Raw genomic sequence first — 24453 nt, 5'->3', positions numbered from 1 at the left:
CTTAAACTGAGTGCTCGAAGTTGTTTTATTGGAAAATCCCGTGGATTTAAATCGATGAAATAAGAAGACTCAGATTCTTGCCCTACCTCGGTTCGATATCTGCCAATCTAAATGTCAACGTCGTTCGGCAATCCGTAAAAATGACAACCGATAAATTGGATTCCTCGCGGTCCGAACCTCAACTGGACATACGCAGGTACTTACCAAGTGGACAGCATATTAATTACTATGCATATTAAGCAACGACTTGATTAATGTTCACAGACTAACTGCATACTTCAGGAAACTTGATGTACTCATTACGACCTGGGTGAAAACTTGTAATTAGTGACCTCTATATTAAAAAATTACCATTGTTCTTTTACCACTCGAATTGCTCGATGATGAATGCGATTTATCGGAAATTCATCTGATGATGAGGTGAATAATTAACGTTGTAAGACAACTCGCGCCGACCTTATCGATTAGTGCAGTTTTTTCCTCGTCGACAACTATCGATCTGTCTCGAAGGACCAGAATCGGTTCAGAAGATATATAAGTGACGTAAGAAAATCGAGGGGGTGGATCAGGTGACAAATAAGGTCTGAATCAGCAGGACGGACGGCTGGGAGAGTGATTTATCCGACTGTGGTGCCCTGTAGCCAATATGTCACTATTACGGTAGACAAGTCCCTTTAATCTGGATTAGGCGTTATTTGTTTGCGTTCAGCGGTACCTTTTATTGTTCTGTCCAACATCGAATGGATTGATGAACGATGCAGACGAATATATATTGGTCCTATCGATTCAGGGTGTCCCGCAAACGCCGTTAGGAAACCTGCAGAAGGGTTTTCCAGTGGCGTTCGTATCCTTCAGGCCATATTTTTACTATTTATTCATCAATAACTAGGAGAACTTTATAGCTGAGATTGTATGAGATAGATGCCTGTTAGTGAAGAAAAGCGACGGCAAGTAGCCAAGATGGCTGTATTGAGCATTCAAGCTGATATTGCCGGAACTGTGTCCAGAACTCTCTATTCTCCACTGACGCTAGAAGAATGCCCTAATATATCCCATAATGATTAAATTAATCGTTTCGACGGAGAGAAGATTCTTCCCAAAATTGATGGGATAATGAAAGAGAGCACAATGATTAGGATAGTTATTAAAATCGAAAGTAGACCACGTTCGAAGCATCAAAAAACCCATTACCAATTAGCAACTTCCTCGAAAAATCGGGTTAAGCGAAGAGTGGCTGTTCTGTAATTGATACCAATCACCGCACTATTAGATAATTGAATTAGTTCTCGCTGTTGCATCGTAATTAATGAATTAAATGACCGTATCTGCCTACTCGCCGGTTCGGGAATGGTTCTTTGGCGTAGAAAGTCGGTTTTCCATCGAAGACAATGCCCGTTGCCGCCGTAAATCGCCAATAAAAGTGTCCGCAAGTGATATTTTTTAGAGATGCAATAAAAACGGGGATCCTTTATGCCCGCGCTTGTGTCTTTAACGTAACCGGTTGGTATTGTGCGTGAAACGCCGACAAAGCAACTTTAGTTCTTCTAATGTCAACTAATGGCCGCGGTCTTCGCCGAGTACTGCTATAAAAGAGGAGGATGGTTGACCAGAGTCTTTTTATCGACTTGGTAATCGCCGTAGAATTTAATAGTTCGGAACCGTACGAAATTCGATAGAGGAACTTTTTAACTGATGGCTCCTAACCTTCAGAAGAAGGTGACGAAAAACAAGAAATCGAATTTGACAGCTAGGGCATACCAGAGGTGAAAACTTGTTCATGTTGTAGAAGTAAATCACACAAATGACACAAAACTTTGCCACGAAAAAATCACGTGGTAGTGATACGGTGACTCTTACAGCACAAGGTTATATTGTTACATTATAGTTACCATCAGACGACCAATACGTTTTACATCTGACAAGTCCAACATAACATAATCTGGCAAGAAAGGAAAGGTTCGTTTATCATCATTTTGACGTAGGAAATGGTATCATTCTCTTCCTACAGAAGCCTGAAGTGACACATCCCTAGATACCCCGAGTGTCCAGCTGGGTGGTCGATGTTTACAGCGCGTCCATTGTCATCCTATGGCCATTACCGAGGAATTGGAAATTTACGGATTGTTCGTCCAGAGAACCGCTATACCTTATGAGCTTTTTCCCGACAAAAACTCTAATGATACCCTTTCGAACCATTAAAGTAATTACATGTAAACATCGTCGATACTCACCTGGTTAGTACATGATATCATTACATCTAATAAGGCTATTAGACTCAAACTAATTGTCGGCTCCAACGTATGGGGCTCGATTGTATGGTGATTTTACAATGTTGTGCCTTTTTTCGGTTCGTATAATCAGTTCTTAATCACAGTGTCAGTCCTTGAACTTTCGCAGATATATGAAATGGTCTTGATGGTACCGTTTCCTGTCTAGCGCTCTATATTTACGCTCTTAAGTCTTAACCTAACTTTTACCGTCCAAGGTCGCACGGTTTCTTTTGCCAAATTGTAGGTTCGACGCCAAATTGGCAGGAATCGTTGAATAACTAATGTATCATCATAGCTGTTACTGGCTCCGCTTCTCCGTTGTTTAAGTCAACTTAATCTCTTAATTTTTGTTCACCAAGGAATAAAGTTTGGTCTTAATTCTCTTAAGTATAACAAAAATATTGTTGAATATCATTACATATGATTTCTGACTAACCTTGTAGAGTTTGTAACGATCATAGGGCAGTTATCTAGTTCGAAACCTAAAGAACTCGATGATTATTCTACACCTCTATAACCTAGAAGAGAGACCGTCCAAGATCTCATTCCAGATTCATAGCAGAACGATTTGAAGTGGTCTATTATCGGAAGACATGATATCTGCACACCGCCAATAAACCATGAGGGTACTCGAGAGCCGACAAACATAATTAAAACCGAAAATATTTACTTGTTAGCTATCGCAGTCACTTAGACTTCTCTTTGAGACGATTTCCGCCTACTCTGTCGCTCTCCGCAGATGAAAGAACAAGTGTCGGAGTGTTGAATCAACATGGCTTCCACATTAGGGGTCTGTTTAACGTCTGTGGGAGTTATCTTTGATCCGAGGCTTAATGCCCAAGCTCTGTTTGTATCGAAAAGAGATCACAGTCGGTGATAAGCAACGCACGACCAAGATTGACCGCCTTCAGCGGATGTTACTCGGGACATCTGTCTAATTAGGACTTTAATATACGCCTACAAACCAAGGTGAACTCCCAAAAATCATTCAATATGTTATTTTTCAAGAGATAACAGGAATTTTCAATAAACGATTTTCGCAGGATGTGAAATGTACTATTTCATTATTGGTGACTCATAAAATCGTCTTAAATTATTCATCAATAATACACTCCTTATACAGCCTCTCACAGGCGCCTTTCAATTCAAAGTAATAGAGAGCCAATATCATATAATTCTTCAATTACAAAACACAATGCGATGTTCATTGTCTATATCTGTTTTCCTTTAATCAAAACGCCGCATCGTTGGAATCAAATTGATTCCACATACATATATCTACCAATTATACTTCGAAAATCTTCAGCTATATCGGCATTACCGGTTATTCAAATTTCCATTTGTTCATGAGGGAGGATAACCTTCGTCCTTTCAACTTCATCCTATCAAGTTTGAGGTATGTATATTACGTTGATAATTTTTAGTTCTGGTGACCCAAGATAATATTGATTATTAAATTTTTTATGATATATTTAAGTTCTGAAACTTCACCTAGCCTTGATGAGCTTTACTGTTTCCTTATATTAAAATTCGATCTTCATGCATGAAGTATATTTTCATATTCCAGCTTTGCTAAGAGGAAAAAAACAACTGTAAGCCGAAGACTAGATAGATGTGAATCACTTATTCCCGATATCGAATTAGTGACTATTTTTCGAATAGCAATTCTAAGAACGTTCCGGTACAGAGTAAATTACACCCTATGACGAAATTTCTATTCTTGTGCTCATCTAGTATTAAAATATTCCTGTGAGGTTGAGAGCCAATTACGGTCCTCTTGTAATTTGAATATAATATATCGTTTTGGTGAAACTGAGGATGCATTAACTAATTTATTGACGCGTGTGTCATCGCAAACACTGCGTAGGCTTGGGCATCTCGAAAATTGTTTTTCGTCAACGCCAGAGGTGGACATGAATCTGACCAATTTCATGGTTCGAACGGTGAATTTTTGATAATTTAGCGATTTCATACACCTTTCGAATTCACTATTCAAAATTTCTTTTTAGGTTGAGCTTCTCAAATCAAACACTATTTCTGTTTCGAGTCACAGTGTTTTGGTTCAGGGGCAGCAGTCAACAATAAAGCAATATTTTCGTTGGGAGAGACGAGGAAGCGTAATAAAAGTGGGCGAACTATAAAACTGAATATAATAAAAATGAGAGGAACGATCACGTTTATAAATCTTATCAAAACTCAACAATAATCACCCTAATACGCTCGTTCGAGATGGCAAAACAAAAACCGCTTCAATCAACTCCTGAAAGATCTCCGACTTGTTTATTTTAGTACCGACTATTCAAGAATATACCTGTCCTAAATATATCCGTCTACGGCTCAATTTATATTTCATAAAAAAAAGATATAAATTTGTTTGTGTGAATAAAGCACACAACCGTAGGTTTTTTATTGCGTTTTCCAGTCTATCTGTCGCCCAATCAACTACTGTCCATCGCTTATCAAGGGCTTATCTGAGTCGTTTTACCTGGCAACTCAGGGATTTATTGTTTCTAATAAAAGTTATCAGGAAAATGTAACAATTAGGAAGATAAGGTTTCGGTTTGTGGCGCGAAAGGCATTGGGTGTTGTTTTAAATGGGTGCCTTGTAAACCTTCTGGATTTTTTAGATAAGATTTATTGTTCCTTGGACGAGATAATGATACCTTTTATAATTTTCATTGCCAGGTGAATCCGTTGAAGACTTCAACGTAAGAAAAACATGAAATAATGAAAAAATGTCATCGAAATTAAAAAATATTCAATCGACAAGACTACCAACTGTAGAAATTCTTCTTAAACGTCAAATTCCAGTCCAGTTTTTGAATAAAAGCTTGTCAAATAACGGGTCATCTGCGGCCAAACTTGATCCTTCCAACGATGACAGAAGTCGACAGATAATGGGCAGCAAAGATTGATCTCTTCATCCCGGTCCCATTCAGGGTTGAAGAGGCCCACAAAAACGACACGATACGGTCGGCATCTGTCAAGCCACTCGGCCAATTTTCGAACTTCGAAATGTTTCTATTTGGCGCTGAATAGAGTCCATCGTTCGATACATCAGTGCCCGCCATTGTGGGTTGAAAGGCCGGGAATTAAAATCCTCTTTGACGTACTAATCGAAACGTTAAAGCGAGAAAATGCATCGTTAACGAGATCCGAACAACGTCGTTGTTCCACTTAACGGACGAAACGCGCAGAGTGGCTGTTTAGCGGTCGATTTTTTGTCCATTTTTTTTTTCTATCGAGATGTGGATGCTCGATGAATTCTTCTTCAGTGAGGGGCTTGCTGGAAGAAATTCGGCACTTAAATCGAATTTTTAGCATTTCTATACAGGGTGAAACTTTGACTTGTAGAAATGTTTCAACAGTGGATTCTTGAGGTCAAAACAAAAACTTCTTTACCATACCATTTTTTCATAATGAGCTGTGCCACCCCTGAAGAAACAAAATTAGCTTCAGAATAACTTGCTGAATCTGTGACACTACACATCTGTGGATGTTTTGAACAGAATGGTATTCAGCCAAAGTACCCAATTTTTCAAATTTCACAGATACTTTTTAATGTTTGAATATCAAATTACTCTGAAACGGCGCATTTTACGAGAAAATATTAAGAATACTCTTATTTTATTTATTATTATGTATTTATTTTTAGTATTTTTATGGTACCTAATGGTCATATTGAGAAAAGACAAAAAAAATTTTTGTTGGGACTTTTTGATCGTCATAGGGAAATTGTAAAAATTTTTCCCAACAAAATTTTTTTCTGTCTTTGATTTCGATGAAACTCTGTTTTTATATTATCTCGATGGCGTAGATTACGATGCTGTTATTAGTTTTCCCCTAGCTTTCCTAGTTTGGAAATAAATCGACTAAAACCGGAAAAATCGGAAAAAATAGGTCAACTTTGGAGAGCTGTAGCTAATAGGAAAATAACTTTTAATACATGCTGATTTTTTTGATTATAGATTGGTTCTTTGCTAATACAACGAGCCATTTTTATGATCCTATCTCTAATACTTTGGATTTTATGATTTTTTTCGTGAAGGTCCAATTTTTCGGATTTTCCGGAGGCGATAACTCGAAAAATAAATTTTTTAAGAATATTCTGCCAGCAGAATCGTAATCTACGCCCTCAAATCACCCAAAAAACAAGTTTTCATGTAAATCTGAAAAATTTCATATTTTGACAAATTTTCCATAGGTACATATATATTAAAAAATTTCGATTTTTCGATAAAAATTTTTCTTCTTCGATTTCGATGAAACTTGGTGTTTTTATTAATTCGAGGGCGTAGATTACGATTCTGCTAACAGATATTTGAAAAAAAAATTATTCTCCAAGATATCGGCCACGGAAAATCCGTAAAACTGGACCTTCGCGAAAAAAATCATAAAATCCAAAGTATTAGAGATAGGATCATAAAAAATGACTCGTTGTATTCGCAAAGAATCAATCTATAACAAAAAAATCAGCATGTATCAAAAATCATTTTTCTATTAGCTACAGCCCTCCAAAGTTGACCTATTTTTCCGGATTTTTCCGGTTTTAGTCGATTTATTTCCAAAGTAGGAAAGCTAGAGGAAAACTAATAACAGCATCGTAATCTACGCCATCGAATTAATATAAAAACAGAGTTTACAGTTACGGAATTGTCAACTAACTTTTTAACCGGATGAATTGGCTCGGCCTGTCTGGTCTGCAATGTCACAGCAATTACCTGACCCACCGCAGACATTACAACGGCTCGCTAAAGCTGCGGCGTACATTTGGAAGAACAATTATGTCTTATCACTGCAGTTTTCACACTTATGCTTAATACCTAGTGTGAAACGTGATGAGCGCTTTTATGCTTTGTTAACGGCCCCACCCCGTATAGACATAATCCTTCCAAGACCCGGCAAATCCCGATATCTATAACGATTTCGGAGGATCCCATATAGTTAGGCGAATTAGGATCGGCGTTCATCTCCGCAGCATCCGGATCTGATGCTAAAGACGGTAGCCGGTCAGATTACAGGCTCCCTGGCCATCACGTACCATTTATTTTTTGTACGTAGAGCTCCGCATCGTCGGTCTGCAGGGATCGGTAGCGAACCACGTACGTCAGCTAGCCGCAATCATTTCTAAATTGTCTGAGAACGCGATTTGGTTATGTGATTATTCGGGTTCTCTTATTACGAATCGTCGATTCCAATGAGAAGCTGATTATATAACGGCGGTTATGATGTTTTCCGACCGGGCCCCGCTTTCTCACAGAACGTTTACGCCGACCACGGAGGCCTACAGACCAGAAGAAGAAGACAACCAGAGACCAGAGAGGGTTTATATTCACTTTCTGGTCAAAAGGTGTGCTCTCATGATGAACTTTCGTTCAAAAGTCCTGGTCGACATCTCATATAAGTACGCGAAAACACGATCCCCGATTGGGGGGATCGTATACAGGGTGAAAAAGCGATGGGGTCAAGATAAACGCGTTCCACTGTGAAATTCTCAGATTATCCCTTTGAAGTCGCCGATTATCGATTTGTGTGTGTGTAAATAAACGCTATTAACCCACCCTTCAACCGTGCCACTCGAGTCATGCGAATTCCATGCAAATTGTGGCATTTCCCCTGCCTTACGGATACGAATCAACTGCTTTACGGGGCTGGCGAGCCTCCTACGCCGGGCGCAGGGCCGTATCCATCGAAAAACCGTATTTGGTCGATGAAATTGAAAAAACGGTATCCTCATCGAAGGACCAAAATATGATAATTTGTTTATCCTCGTGTCACAACCTTCTTTGTTCGTACTGGATCATTGTATGGGTCTCCTTGGATTGTGATCCGAAATGTGATGATTTTCGCGAGTCCACCCCTCATAACCTAGTCGACCTCTAGCTCGCGGGGCCAACGCTAAATATGATAGGAAACTCACGCTAATAACCTATCAGTCAATTACTTTTCTGATTAATAGCAACTCTAGCGATCCCGACCGAGTGTGTTCTACTGTGTTTGAATTGCAAATGGTGATTTGTGCTAATTGTGAGTAGGAACAGTGTGTCCGATATTGCTAAATGTTGCAACACGATTTCTGGCTAATAATTCAGCATTCACGGCTTGGAGAAATCATGTTTCTGTTTGATCGCGGAGCGTGTAATTACCGCCGATTAAAATCTATTAATTTTTTTTCTGTAATATCGTTTTCAACGCCGCCAAGTCCGATTTCTAACCATCCGTGTTTGGGTTACGTCGAATTCAGGTCTTTGCAATTACAATTAGACAGGTGGATGATTGATAGGAATTCTGACAGATCGATGGTTCTATCAAATGGTTGTTCTTTCTGTTTTCCTTGGAACAACCAGGAAAAGGTGTATAGTAAGCAAAAATATACTTAAATAAGAAAAAGAAGTGTAGTTGTAAACAAATACAAGAAAAGTAAATGAATAAATGGGGACAATTGACCAAAATTGTGACTGGTTTTTTTTTTCGTATGGCTACGCATGGGGAGAAATGCAAAAAATCTTCTTGTTTTATATCTCAACTTTGGGTCCAAGAAATAGACATTGAAATCATGAGGTAGCATCCTATTTCGGATACAGCGAAAAACGATCGAGTGGCTAAGCGTCGAGTAGTATATTATTCCTGTATTTATATCTGACTCCCCCATCTTCAAACGCTTCGTTTCCCTGGGAAGGTGAAAGGCAACATGGCGAAATACCTGGTGGTACCTTCAAAGAGACGAATCTGATGGACGACTTCATTGTGAAACGATGTGAATATCCGATGACAAAATTACGAACGTAAGAAGCAGCTGCACTGTTTTTCTGATGCGATCTAGATTGAGATCGAACGAGGGAATAGTGCATTCTTTGTTTCGACATAAATACTGGACCTAGAAAAATCACCGACTAATCAGTAAAAGAATTTAGATTCTAAAATTCAAAACCCCTCTGAAAATGGAATAAAAATTTATAAAATGAGACCGTAAGCTAAAATGAGGAGAAGTTTGAAGAACAGATCGGAATTCCTACGTTTTCTATAATCTCATTTATTAGACTTCCTAGCCCCACAGAATCGATTTCTACTTCTAAACCTCCGAAATTAATTCTACCCATCACTTCCGATGGCATTCGTGTCGGTTTTCACGCCCAAACTCGTGAGCTGTCTCTCAAACTATATAATCACACTCTGGCGTTTGGCGTGTCATTTTGACGTTTCTCAAATAATTGAATTTCGTCTTGAAAGGAACCCGTATAATAAGGCTTCAAACAGAAGCTTGATTTCGATCGTTATGAATACGCTGCTCAAAAATTAAAGTGAACAATTCACGTATCAACTGGCATAAACAATATTCTTGTATCATTTAGTATATGTTTTGATGTATTAGGTTAGGTATCTTCATATGGTTAACCTGCCTGATATAGCAAGAGTAAGCAATACTTCTTCAGAGCGACAACATAGAGAAATCCACAAAATGAAGACTCTACTAGACTGCTCTGTCTTCGGGCTCAAAGAAGGTTACAAATACCTCGAAATCAAGCTGTAATATCTCCCCCCAACTCTTTGTGTTGTTCCTACCCTATTCGGAATTTTGTCAGTGAGATAATCAATGAAACTTTGACGAATTTTTTGCCGAATCTCCGTTTAAGCTGTAATGTCTGCGGTGGGTCAGGTAAGCGGTATATTGCAGGCATGTTCATTACAATTTTGGAATGGAGAAGTAGCAGGCAAATCCATTCGGTGGGGAAGTCAGTATGTATATCCACTTCGATTGTTGCGCAGTGTATCTTGAACTGGAGAAAATAAAAAGAATCGATATAGTTGAATCTACCGCGATCTAGCACAACAACGAAATTATTCAGTTATATAGGAATCTCGTTCATTGCTATGCAAAAACGAATTCCGCGACTGAAAGGGTAAATTATACCCCTTGTAGGGGTACAATCATTGCATGTACTCGATTTTCGCTTTTTCAGCCTTTATAACCGTTCATTTGATCGGCTTCCACTCTGTTATTTGATGATTTTATATAGAGGGCAATTCAGAAGGAGTCAACGTACTTGTTTTTTCTCAAGAACTCGCTCAATATAAAAGGATCAAGCGAGCTAGAACAATATTTCGAGACTTTATAGTGAAAGTTGAGAGTTTTATCGGGGTAATCAAAATTTGTGGTCACCTATCCAGATAGCGAACTCACTAACCGCTGTTTATGAATATTTTAATATTTTTTCTCGATCTGAGCATTTCGATCAGAAAGAATTTTTCGTCATGAAATATCCTCGCTGAAAATGAGAATACTAGAACGAACGTGTCGACGCCATGTTGTCTAGCCATAAACCCACGAAAGGTGAGAACCATAATGGCTTTTTATCGTCAACACCATACGTGGATAAGTTACTACAGGCAGTGTGAGGTACTTCAATTCATTATCGTTATGAAATGCAGATTATAGAGTTAATAAATCTCTCTTAATAACGCGGCATGCATATTCATTACTTGTTTGTGTGTGTGTGTGTGTGTGGAATTAGCAAATGAAGATTCTTATTACACGCATGTCTCGTGTTTTTCACATATACAACGAGAATTAAAATGGTATAATTACCGTTGGCGGTATATCCATCATACGAACGTTTCCTGGTTCAGTATTTAACGTTTTGATAGCTGTATTTGGAGCATGGTGGATTTGTGTTGAATATTACCGAAGAAAAGTTTTTCTTATGAAAGCTAGTCCGCAGAATCTTCTCAATTTTTGATTCTATTAATAAATTCTTTCATTTAAGTAGGTATATAGGGGAGAGTGGGGTAATTGGGAACGGCGGGTAATTGGGAACAGCTAGATAAAAAATACTTCCTCATGTGCGACACTGTCTTCAACATTTTCAACGGATGCATCTAGCGATTCTAAGGGCTTAGTCAAAAGTTGCGACGATAAGTTGCATATTTCCTGTTACGGTGAGTCGTAGAATGGATTTCGCATTTCAACTATAATTTTTTCGTGTGTTGTAATAGATGTAACTATCTTATTTTGAAATTTAGAGGTGCAATATTTTGTTGATTCCATACTGGTACTATGTGTTTCCAAAACCTACGTGATTTGAAGTTGAAAGAAAATGGGTAAGTATGTGCCAGCCATTTTCAATTCTTTTGATAACTTGGGGTAATTAGGAACGAAGTCAGGTGGGTAACTGGAAACGTTCCTGATATCCCTTGCGTTCCCAATCACTTCTGTGCTGAAGTGGTTGATGGTTAAAAAATATTTTAACGTTGAAATGCGTTGTATCTAGATACCAGGAAATTATGAAAAGGAGACCGGAACGAAATATAAAATCGAATATCCCTGCTGTGTGTTTGAAGATTTAAGAAACGAAAAGCTCACATTAGGCTAAGCTGCATGCAACTAAATACTCTGTTCCGAAAATGAAACAAAATGAATTCAAGATATTATCAACTTCACTAACGAACAATCAACACGAAGAAAAGCAAATACAGAGAAATGTTAAGAAGGAAAAAAATTAACATAAAGAACCTAAAACCAACATAAAAAGGGTACAAAAAGCCACGCCAAAAGCAAAGGACTGAGAAATTCAACCCAGGTTACACAGAAAAAAAGAATTTTACTGCATAATTTGCCCCTATTGGTGGCTTCATACCTCACGGTATGAAGCCTCACCAATGGAGGATTGGATCATGTGAGATACCTGTAAACTCTGGGCACATGAAAAATGTACTGTAAGAGAAACAAGACGTGGATACTTGTGTGATATGTGCCATTTCTTATTATAACATTTCATTATTATTTGCCCCGGGACTGTTCACAATTACCCCATATGGTGTAGGGTAAATAGAAACGATAGTATTTTTTTATTTCGTTGATATTTATTAGGAAACGTTTATTTTTTATAGTTTTTTGTTTCCGATTAGTACATAAATGAGCAAACTTCATTTTTTAATGGAAGTTCAATATTTTCATTGATGTTTTGTATAATTTTTCAGCGTGTGAAATTAAGTGTTCCCAATTCCCCCACTTTCCCCTATTTGAAATTTGAGAGATTTAACAAGATACCCTTCGTTTTTTATAAAAGTTCTCTCCTCTTTGATGATACTCTGCAAGGCTGAGAAGCTGAAACAAGAGATCCTCCATTTTTTGTGGAAAAACACACTGTCGGAAGTAGGTCACCTTCATCAAGAGGAAATCCACCATCTTATTAGGTGTTTACCCCGACATATTTCGCTCAGAGACATAATAAACAAAACTGTTGCAATACTGGGTGATCTGGTTTCAAATTACCTATACAAATATGAATACTTTCAAAAAGAACGCTTATGTGAGAAATTTACACTTATGCACTAAGAAGAAGCATGTGAATTGATAAAAAAGAAGGAACGATGACAAAAAAGCCCGCACTGGCACCGTTTCCAATCCGAATAATCCATTGTCGAGAACAAAGAGATGCTCCACTGCGACCATATCCACCGACCAAATCCAATAATATTCAGCTCATAACGATATTTCCCATAGTGGAGTTGTCAGAGTAGTGTAGACGGGAGGAAGCGGCCAAGATCCCGAATGAGATTGCGACAGGAAAAAACACCAACCAGGGCAACGTTTTACTCACTGCTTAACCGAGCGTGCAGTAACTGGCTTTTACATCACCGAGCTGGCGGACCGCGTAAAAAATCATAACTCTGTATGGACGGGGTTCAAATAACTAACAAGCTTTTTTCCTGCCGTATTTTAATTGGATTTTCTTTGATAGTCCGAATTTTGGACGGGGTCGGAGTAAAGACGGGTAGCTGGCTGGCTCCTGATGCAGGTAGAACGGACGGTACCAATTCGGTTTGCGTTTTTTGGTTCATTAATTCCGATAATTAGCCGTTGGGATTCAGCAGGGGAAAAACTGCGGTCTTCCCTGAAATTTTCACATCAGTTTTCGTTCCCAGACCTGCAGTTTTCAAGGAAGGGGTAAAAACTATATGGGCATCTGCCCATAATCAAGTGCGACTCATTTTCAGGGTAGAAAATTAAAGTGTGAATGTGAATACTTTTTGAACATCCCGTAGAGTGAATTTTGTTCATAATTGGTCATTTTGTTGAATATGTTGTGTGAATCAATCAAATTTTCACTTATGATTTCTGTGGTTTTGACGATAATCAAAAAGTAACAACTAAATATTGGCTTGTTTCTGTTATTAATAATTGAGGTGAAAATAGGTCATTCATCGGCAGAAAGGATTGACATTATTTCTATATTCTTCAGAAATAACTACTTCTGAAACCGTACAGCATCGAAGTTGCGGAAAAATTCGATGCTTCAAAAGAAAAATCAAAGTTGTTTGAAATTCAACTATGAATGTATTTCGAAAACGACTGGATTGAATGGCAAGAAATTAAATAGGCTTCACTCAGACTAGAAAGGGCTTCCAAATGAGGTATCACTTACCCCATCCTCCCTAACCAAATATAGGGGTTGGGGTTGTAACACTAAGGGTTGAAGCGATACGGATTTGAATTGGATCTTAGAAGTTGCTCTTCTGAAATCAAAATTCGAGCATTTTTATGCAATTCGGTTCTGATGACCTACACAGCCGCTGTTTCGTTTTTAATGGCCCACTCTGTAAATTTTTTGAAATTCTTTCTCATAAATTGTTTGATACTGGATATTCTGTTTTTCATGTCACTTATGATATTATCACGTTCGATGCTACACATTGAGGAATGAGTGGTACTGCCAAATTTTATGGAAATCGTTTCAGTAGCAAATTTTGAAAAAAATCTATTTTTCAAACACCATTTAGAACTTGTACAGGGTGGGCAAAATTCGTTGTCTACTGAGAGCTCTTTTTCGGAGAAACAAAGAATGGTGAATCCGCAGCCTCCTACGATTTTGAGTTCTACAATTTCGTAAAGTTCTCATATTTTTTTCGTCTTTGGAGTTACAAATCTAAAACTTGAACCTTCTACAGGCACTTTTTCACGTAGAACCCACTGATGACATCAAAATATTTTTTTCATTTCGAATCATTAGGCAAATTTAATTTTTTCAAATGCAAACTTTTATTGAATTTGTTATTTTTGAATTGGAAGAAAAATCTTTTATCAGTAGATTCTGCGTGTAAAAGTGCCTAAGAAGGTTCAAGTTTCAGATCTGTAACTTCAAAGACAAAAAATTTATGAGAACTTTTCGGAATCGTCAAAATCTCAATTTTTGTTTATAACTCGAAATCTAAAAATGAAGGGCCGATTCTGTTCTCAGATTTGGATTGGTCATGAAAAAAGAGCTCGAGAATGTGCTATCCGTTTTCTTCTAGCTGGTAGAGTTCTCGAGATCCCCTCAGTAGACAACGAATTTTGCCCACCCTGTACCTATTTACACTAGAAATGTTTTCTAGAGACGAGTACCAGTTTTCAACGTAATAGCGTCTGCATTTTTGGAAATATTGGAAAAATAACATTTCTTTTTCAATCTACAAGCCCAAAACGTTAACTGTGAAAATTCCAGGCAGTACGATTTCAACAGTTCATCCAGAATTTCGAACGACAATCACAGAGAGAACCACCGACGTTCGAAACGACGAAAATCGTACCAGACGAGAAGAGCACGCGGACGAAAAATACCTACGTGTGTGTTACTGCATAATATAAAGTTGTCGGTCACTCAATTACCTTCTAAGCGCTCAATATTTGATTCCATCGGCTTCTTTGACCATCTCCACTCTCCAATTAGTGTGAACCGTCGCCGGAGGCGCGAGCGGCCCCTTTGATCTCGAAAATACCTGTTATCGTTCAGAATGTGAGAAGACCAGAACCCGACCGTGCAGTCCGGGTCCATTCTCTGCGCGACGGGCGGACTGTGAGCGCCATCGGGTCGCGGACGCCCAAACACGGTCACAGTCTGACCGTCCGGGACTTTTTTAACCGAGCCGGCCGGTTAAAATTAATCACATTCTCGGAGCAGCGAATGATACACGTTAGATTAAGTCGAGACTAATTTCGAAACGTGTAAAACAATGTCTCTTCCACGTTCGGAACGTCGGCGAAAAAGGGAATAGTTGGCCGCGCTACTACCGGGAATTTTTTTGCGGTTTGGCGGTCCGACCAATCGGACACGCTCGACGTGGAAATTTAATTTTATCCGCGGATCGCGGGAGGCGGACGTGGCTAATCGGGCCTTTTCGATTTTTTTTTATTGGTGGGGCACGTCCTCGATGTTCGAAGGATGTTAAGATCCTTTTTCTTCTTCAGAATTCCTCTAATCCAAAATTAATTCCAGAAAGAGAAAACAATGTTTGAGGATTAAGTCCTTCAACTATTACACAATCTTTATGATTTAAATTTGTGGAGAAATTTACAAAATACCGTTTTCTTCTCAAAAATATTCTGATATCTTCAATTCAATCGAAAACCAAATGAAACTACAACAGTGAACAGAAAATTACACCTGCTATTTCTTATTCCTTAAGGAATTATTTATTTCGCAGTTTATTCTCGAATTTGTCTCTTTCCAATTTAGTCTGGTGTAATGAGATGTGGTGAAAATTGTTTAGCTTGCAACTTGAACAAGTAGATAATAATCAAAGAAAAAAGAGGAAACAAACGAAACAGCTAAAAAATAGAATATTTGACCTGAACGTAAAACATTTTATGTTCACTATTTTTGTGTTGGTTGTTTGGTTTTTGATTGAATTCAATATGTATATCAGAACATTTGTCAGATTATTTTATATTTTAGATGACAGATTTATTACTAGAAGAGTTGCTCTTTCAGAATATATATAACTTTTAGATCTACGATAATTTTCCTGGAAGATTAATCTACTCGATAGATGACCTTCGAAAACTTCTCAAAAAGTTAGGTTCAGTTAAAACCTCCTCAAGACCGAACGGTTGTGCCGAAATGGATGAAATTCTCAGATTTATTACTAAAAGAGTTGCTCTTTCAGAATATGTATCACGTTCAGATCTACGATAATTTTCCTGGAAGATTAATCTACTCGAAAGATGACCTTCGAAAACTTCGCAAAAAGTTGGGTTCAGTTAAAAATTCGTCAAGACCGAACGGTTGTGCCGAAATGGATGAAATTCTCAGATTTATTACTAAAAGAGTTGCTCTTTCAGAATATGTATCACGTTCAGATCTACGATGATTTTCCTGGAAGATTAATCTACTCGAAAGATGACCTTCAAAAATTTCCCACAAAGTTGGATTCAGTTAAAACCTTCTCAAGACCGAACGGTTGTGCCGAAATTGATGAAATTCTCAGATTTATTAAAAGAAGAGTTGTTCTTTCAGAATATGTATCACAGTTAGGTCTACGATAATTTTCCCGGAAGATTAATCGACTCGAAAGATGATCTTTGAAAAATTCCTAAAAAGTTGGGTTCAGTTAAAACCTCCTCAAGACGAAACAGCTGAAAAATAGAATATTTCACCTGAACGTAAAACATTTTATGTTCACTATTTTTGTGTTGGTTGTTTGGTTTTTGATAGAATTCAATATGTATATCAGAACATTCGTCAGATTATTTTATATTGTAGGTGACAGTTTGTTCATTTGCCCAAAACTTCTGAAATCCCGGGAAAGATTCAAAGAATTATTAAATCATGTTCCTTGTGCCGATATTCACCTTTCATATTATTGTTAGAACGAGAAACATTACTGATTCAAAGAATGATCGAAGTAGGCTGTAAATAGATTTTTCAAAATTAGATACTAGCACTGTATAATACATATAGGTATAGAATGGAATCTACTTTGCATCCCGATATTATACGAGCGGCAACACTGCCGCAATAAGTTAATACATACTTGTGTGGACGTTTTTTTAATAAGAGAACGATCTATGACTATATCTGCAGGGCAATTTAGAGAAATACTAGTCTCAGCCTTATGGGACCTAATCTTAACTATCAATCTTCTACTTACCTACCAGCAGTACTGCCGATCGCTTGATTGAGTAGATCTCTATCTATCCCGTAATTTGTAGTCAATGATGGTTTAACCGGTGTCCCGATATATAGGAGCACCTGTATGGGCTTCTTTAATGGATATTCCTGCTGATTGTTTGCACGAAAAATCGCCGAGGAATTTCTAATAATCTGGGGTATAAAATAAGAGCTTCGAAACTGCCAAAATTTGCAGTAACATTGTCGAAAAGAGACCAAATGAAGAGAGGTCTGGCCTCCATTCTTTAGCTTCTTCAGCTCCCTCTATTTTCAACAACCAACTAACTTACCGACATGAATTTTGAGAAGATTTCCCCATCGTGCTGGTGGCTTTTCGATTCATCGAAAAAGCGATCTAGCCTCTGTCGAAACTAGCAGTATTGACCTAGCCTTAACAAGGTTCCCATTAGGGCTCGAAAAAGCCTGAAAAGCTCCTCGAACGGCACCGATAAAGGCAGAAATTGAATACCGCCGCTACCCCTAATAACGGCGGCTTTATCTTAATGACGTCGACCCGGTCGGAAAAAATGAAAAAGTATTTCCACGGCCGCCTCGTTTTATCTGCACGAGAGAGGTGTCAGAATACGTCTAAGCACTTTATAATTACCGGGTTGAACCCCTCAGTAAGTTATAATAACAAGCCACACTAAAAAGATCTGGAAACTCGTTTGAATATCAAACTTATTCGTAACGATGGCCTTGTCGCTACCGCTCTGTGTGTTCGATGACCAGAAGGTCTTCCGTCGGATTAGGATAAACGCACTCGTAACCTTCCACTTGAAGAAAAATTGTGGCAGTGGATCGCTATATAGTCTATACACTCTATACTAACCGAATCAGTCTCTTTTTTCATGTACCGTTTCGTCCGTTTCTCTTACTTTAAAAACTCTTTTTGAAATTCATGCAATAATTTTCACATTTCCATTTTTTTTTTGAAGACCGAACGGTTGTGCCGAAATGGATGAAATTCTCAGATTTATTACTTGAAGAGCTGCTCTTTCAGAATATATATCACTTTTAGATCTACGATAATTTTCCTGGAAGATTAATCTACTCGAAAGATGACTTTCGAAAACTTCCCAAAAAGTTGGGTTCAGTTAAAACCTCCTCAAGACCGAACTGTTGTGCCGAAATGGATGAAATTCTCAGATTTATTACAAGAAGAGTTGCTCTTTCAGAATATGTATCACGTTTATATCTACGATAATTTTCCTGGAAGATTAATCTACTCGAAAGATGACCTTCGAAAACTTCCCAAAAAGTTGTGTTCAGTTAAAACCTCCTCAAGACCGCACGGTTATGCCGAAATGGATTAAATTCTCAGATTTATTACTTGAAGAGTTGCTCTTTCAGAATATGTATCATGTTTAGATCTACGATAATTTTCCTGGAAGTTTAATTTACTCGAAAGATGACCTTCGAAAAATTCCCAAAAAGTTGGGTTCAGTTGAAACCTCCTCAAGACCGAGCGGTTGTGCCGAAATGGATGAAATTCTCAGATTTATTACTAGAAGAGTTGCTCTTTCAGAATATGTATCACGTTTAGATCTACGATAATTTTCCTGGAAGATTAATCGACTCGAAAGAGGATCTGCGAAAAATTCCCAAAAAGTTGGGTTCAGTTAAAACCAACCGAATGGTTGAAACTTCCTCGAAATCGAACGCTTGCGCTGTGGTGGATGAAAAAAGTGTTTATTTTGACTTTAAGAATCTACCGTTAAAATATGTGTACGAGTCAAAGACTCACCCTGTATACTCGACGAGAATCACGCTTTTCGGTGAGCTCTGTGTATTCAGACCTTGCAACCTTTGAGTAGGACAAATACAACTTCACATACGTCGACTACATCGACAATCGTCCGGTTAATCCGATAGTGCGTACTCACCTTTAGCCCCGATACGCACAGGTCGGTACCGAAAATTTTCCGGTGTGCCCGTTAACGCCTCCTACGGCTCTCTCGCAAGACCGCCGTGTGAGGTCTGATAAAGTTTTAATCAAACCGCGGCGGCATGGACGGACAACAAAGGACAAAGACGAACTGCTCTCACCTCGGAACAGGTAACGTGGTGTATAATACTAATATTCATTTATCATAGTAAATTATTGTACGAGGAGGCGTAGACCGGCACGAATAAAGTGTCGGTATAAATGCGTGTGACTGGCGAAGAATATCCACAATGAAGAGGAACCCGCACGGGATAATGCCGCTTTCCTAATTTTCGCCAGTGAAAAATGGAAATCGATTAGTCGATCATCTTGGTGGGGGTCAGCGGATAAATGACCGGGGAGAATGGGCAAAGGGGCGGACCGTTGAAAATTGGTCTCTGGGGACTCCTAGCGGGTACGAAACGTCACGGCGTGAGAACGGGAATGCCGATGATCATTTTGAAAAATGTTCTTTAACTGAAAACCTTTATTATACAAGTTTTGAAAATCGAATTAATAGATACTAAATAGAAAAGGTAAAATTTATGATAGCGATGACAGCATATTTAGTGAAATATATTACTTCGTTCGACGTTTTTTGTATACAAATCAGCATATCAAATGTCAACACAGATCAGTGGAGGTTTAGAATAGGTAATAATGCACCGTGAAAGGAACTTTATACTGTCTGTACTGCCCACCATTCACGTAGGTACAAAAGGTTGTCAAGAATTTTCACGCTTTGAAACCGAGTGACCAAACCGTGTATTTCCGAACTTGAACATGATGATGAGCCAATTTTTAATGGAAGAAACATTTATTTCAAAGGTATAGGGTCACATGCCCTCCCTCACCTTTAACTTTTTTCTGTCCCCATGTAGTGAAAAAGTTTCATAATTCATAGAAATGCTTGAAAACTATGAAAACACCTATTTTATACAGGTTTACTGGGTCAAGAAGTCTAAGTAAATGATCCTACTTGCTTATTTCAAATGTTTTCTCTATTTTTCATTCGATTTTTTTATTCTTTAGAGAATTTTGAATCTTTTTTCAATGTGACATATCTCATATGTATGATTTTACGTTTGAAAAGATATTGACACGAGAAATAGTAGGAAGATTTTTGATGATGTTGATTTGATTTTTATTTGATAATATCTTTTTATTTGTTATACCCATGTATGAAGTGCCTATAGATACGTCAGATAAAGAAGATTTACAATTTCCAGGAGAATGGGAAATAGGGTACCATTTGGTCAAGCACAGGTTTCCTGGAAAGCTATGATATATAAAAAAGATTTTTTCGGAAATTGGTAATGATTAAAAAAAATCCGAAACTTTTTTACTACACAGTGGCACAAAAAGTCAAAGATGGGGGGAAGGCATTAATAATCAATTACCCTGTACAATCAAACGAAATTCAATGATGAGATAGCAAAAAACAAGAAGAATATTTGAGTTCGAGTAAAAGAATGTTGAAGAAAGCAGATTTTATTCTTTTATTGTGTTTTCTTGGATTCTATTTGGTGAAACCCAATGAATTATGTTTGTTCGTGGTTATTTCAAATATTGATCTGTCTGTTATCGCTATACATAAGTAGGTACTCACATAATTCATTTCATTACAGAGGGGTCTATTGAGGCTTGATTCCACCCCTATTTTCGATAGATTAACCCTTAAATAATAGAACAGCGAATATGGTAAGGTAAAATCGAGGTTATCATGATATTTACAAGTGGTAAGATCACATTTTCTTAGGATTCTAGACTGAAGTAGAGTAGGATTCGACGACTAAAAGATCTGAAGTATATTCAGTGCTCAAACAACTTTGAGATACTTGATTGGGTCGCGTGCAACTTGAGTTTGCAGCAATATCAATGGTTTATAGGGATACTGATCGGAAAATTTCGAACCTACCTGCGCTACTTTCTCCCTGGCTAGAATCGAACGTCTTGGACGTCATCTGGAAGAGGGCGTCCAGAGGCGTCGCTCCCGGTTGCTTCCCTTGCGGCCTAGGCCTCTGCACCGTCGGCGACACAATATCCGGCGAGCAACAGTCGCTCGCGACGCTAGACGACCTGTCGCTCGCCGTTTCGGACGTGTAGCTCGCGTTGAAATTCGCGAACTCGGGCCTCAAGAGGGCCAGTTTTTGCACCGTCAACTGTCTGTGGAAGGACTCCAGCCTCTGCTGGGCGTCCATGTCCGTGTCGATGTCCCACGGTCGGACTATCCTAGTGGGCGCCGTTTTGGCCGGTTTGTGGTTCAAGATGTCCATTATCGAAAAACTTTTCACGCCACTGTTCGAGTGTTCGTCTACCTCCATCGTGGGCGATATCTGCCTGTCCGGTTCCGCCATTTTGAGCTTTTTTAAGGGTTTGAAATAGTCCTCGACTTCGGCCTCTGGACACCGGCACTCTTGGGAATTCTGGTCGTCGTTCTCGGACTCTTGGAAGTGGGACGAGGAGTTGTTGACGGGACTGGGACAACCGACGCTGATCTCGTCGTCCGAAGCGTATTTTTGGGCGTCTTTTTCCGGCACACAAGGACTGGCGGATCTGGAGGACATGGGACTCTCGTATTTCGCAAGGTAGGGCGGCATCTCACTGTCAGTCTTACTCGAACACTCGATTTCTTGCATCTTAAAGTATCTGTCCAGGGTCCACAACATGAAAGAAGCTAGAAATACGTCATCGCATCTGGAGTCGTCCGACTGGGCAACGGTTCAATCACACAGCACTAGGCGACGCACTACCTGCACATATCACACCTCCCTATCTTTCACAGATCTGGACACGAGTGAATGTCTGCACTCCAATCGCTGCGAGGAGCGGTTCGGATCGGATCCCGCCCATCTGTCAACTTCTATCCCCAATGAAACCCCCGCAGGAAATTGACGTTTCTTTGTAAAAAAGCCGCCGTGGTCCGCCATTGGTCGGAGGGCGTTCACGTCTTTCGTAACGTCCCACCAATCATCTGTCTAATTTGTGCCGGGGGAGTCCCTGGCGATCATTTATTCCCGGGAATAAATGAGATTTTGTTTAGGGGAGAGATTTAGCATGTCCTCACTTTGAATTATTTCGTTTTACGAGTGCCGACTTCTTTATTGCTCGAATAAATCTCGATTATTTAATGGAGGGCCGGGATGCCGGGGACCCGTTCCCGGGCATTCCCGATTTTGCACGTTCGGATGGAGACGCAAAGATTAGGTTTCTGGATAATCGGAGGGTTTTGCTCGGGCAGGGCGAAAAATGACGCTCACGGCTTCATCCTACGACCGGGCTCGGGCTTGCGGCCCTCACATTTTGTTCTCCGATCAGGCTCGGGCTTGCGGTCCTCGCGTTTTGTTCTCTCATCGGGTTCGGGCTTGCGGCCCTCGCGTTTAGTTCTCTCACCGGGCTCGGGCCTACGGCCCTCCTGATTAGATCTCCGCCCAGGCTCGGGCCTGCGGCCCTCATGTTTTATTCTCCGTCTGGGCTCGGGCTTGCGGCCCTCGCGTTTTGTTCTCTCACCGGGCTCGGGCCTACGGCCCTCCTGATTAGATCTCCGCCCAGGCTCGGGCCTGCGGCCCTCATGTTTTATTCTCCGTCTGGGCTCGGGCTTGCGGCCCTCGCGTTTTGTTCTCTCACCGGGCTCGGGCCTACGGCCCTCCTGATTAGATCTCCGCCCAGGCTCGGGCCTGCGGCCCTCATGTTTTATTCTCCGTCTGGGCTCGGGCTTGCGGCCCTCGCGTTTTGTTCTCTCACCGGGCTCGGGCCTACGGCCCTCCTGATTAGATCTCCGCCCAGGCTCGGGCCTGCGGCCCTCATGTTTTATTCTCCGTCTGGGCTCGGGCTTGCGGCCCTCGCGTTTTGTTCTCTCACCGGGCTCGGGCTTGCGGCCCTCGCCTTTAGTTCTCTCACCGGGCTCGCGGCCCTCACGTTTTGTTCTCCGAGTGGGCTCGAGCTTGAGGCCCTCGCCTTTAGTTCTCTCACCGGGTTCGGGCTTGCGGCCCTCGCGTTTTGTTCTCTTATCGGGTTCGGGCTTGCGGCCCTCGCGTTTAGTTCTCTCACCGGGCTCGGGCCTACGGCCCTCCTGATTAGATCTCCGCCCAGGCTCGGGCCTGCGGCCCTCATGTTTTATTCTCCGTCTGGGCTCGGGCTTGCGGCCCTCGCGTTTTGTTCTCTCACCGGGCTCGGGCTTGCGGCCCTCGCCTTTAGTTCTCTCACCGGGCTCGCGGCCCTCACGTTTTGTTCTCCGAGTGGGCTCGAGCTTGAGGCCCTCGCCTTTAGTTCTCTCACCGGGTTCGGACTTGCGGCCCTCGCGTTTAGTTATCTCACCGGGCTCGGGCCTACGGCCCTCCCGATTAGATCTCCGCCCAGGCTTGTGCATGCGGCCCTCATGTTTTATTCTCCGTCTGGGCTCGGGCTTGCGGCCCTCTCGTTTTGTTCTCTCACCGGGCTCGGGCTTGCGGCCCTCGCGTTTAGTTCTCTCACCGGGCTCGGGCCTATGGCCCTGCCGATTAGATCTCCGCCTAGGCTCGGGCTCGCGGCTCTCACGTTTTGTTCTCCGAGTGGGCTCGAGCTTGCGGCCCTCACCTTTAGTTCTCTCACCGGGTTCGGGCTTGCGGCCCTCGCGTTTAGTTATCTCACCGGGCTCGGGCCTACGGCCCTCCCGATTAGATCTCCGCCCAGGCTCGGGCCTGCGGCCCTCATGTTTTATTCTCCGACTGGGCTCGGGCTTGCGGCCCTCACGTTTTGTTCTCCGACTGGGCTCGAGCTTGCGGCCCTTTCGTTTTGTTCTCTCACTGGGCTCGGGCTTACGGCCCTCCCGATTGAATCTACGCCCAGGCTCGGGCCTGCGGCCCTCATGTTTTATTCTCCAACTGCGCTCGGGCTTGCGGCCCTCGCGTTCTGTTCTCTCACCGGGTTAGGGCTTGCGGCCCTCCCGATGAGCCCTCCGACCAGGCTCGGGCTTGCAGCCCTCACGTTTTGTTCTCTGACTGGGCTCAGGCTTGCGGCCCTCGGGTTTTGTTCTCTCACCGTGCTCGGGCTTGAGGCCCTTGCGTTTCGCTCTCAAATATTTTATTGTATATAATATCGAGACCAAAAACAGTATTCCAAGTCCTATCGATATGAAACACTACGCTCTGTGAACGCTGCTAACCTAACTCCCGACAAAACTGACGTTAACCTATAAATCTTAATCTGACATCGATTGTCAAAGTGCACCTCATTTTCTCTGACCATCAAATCATCATGTCTGTCAGGAAACAATATGTGACCAAAGTTTGTTGCATTATGTTTGGCACACCCTGTGGTGATGTGTTTCAAGTGTCTTAGTTTTTGT

The 24453-nt window shown here is 40.7% G+C and overlaps 2 protein-coding genes across 3 annotated transcripts in view; both read right to left on the bottom strand.

The window, feature by feature from the left end:
- LOC123312796 (homeobox protein Nkx-2.5-like) overlaps window positions 1-21939 on the bottom strand; it is a 39449-nt gene extending 17510 nt beyond the window's left edge. For both annotated transcript variants that reach the window (XM_044897295.1, XM_044897293.1), the window contains exon 1: window positions 21046-21939. In XM_044897295.1, the coding sequence (XP_044753230.1) occupies window positions 21046-21796 (751 nt within the window). In that variant the 5' untranslated portion in view covers window positions 21797-21939. The remainder of the gene's footprint in view (window positions 1-21045) is intronic.
- Window positions 21940-22383: 444 nt separating this feature from the next.
- Window positions 22384-23496, bottom strand: LOC123314148 (involucrin-like). The gene has a single exon (XM_044899269.1). It carries the CDS (start codon window positions 23494-23496, stop codon window positions 22384-22386), a length of 1113 nt encoding a protein of 370 aa, XP_044755204.1.
- Window positions 23497-24453: the final 957 nt, after the last annotated feature.

This window comes from Coccinella septempunctata, chromosome 5, assembly GCF_907165205.1.
Source record: "Coccinella septempunctata chromosome 5, icCocSept1.1, whole genome shotgun sequence".
Taxonomy (NCBI): Eukaryota; Metazoa; Arthropoda; class Insecta; order Coleoptera; family Coccinellidae; genus Coccinella; species Coccinella septempunctata.
This window is presented reverse-complemented; position numbering and strand designations above follow the sequence as displayed.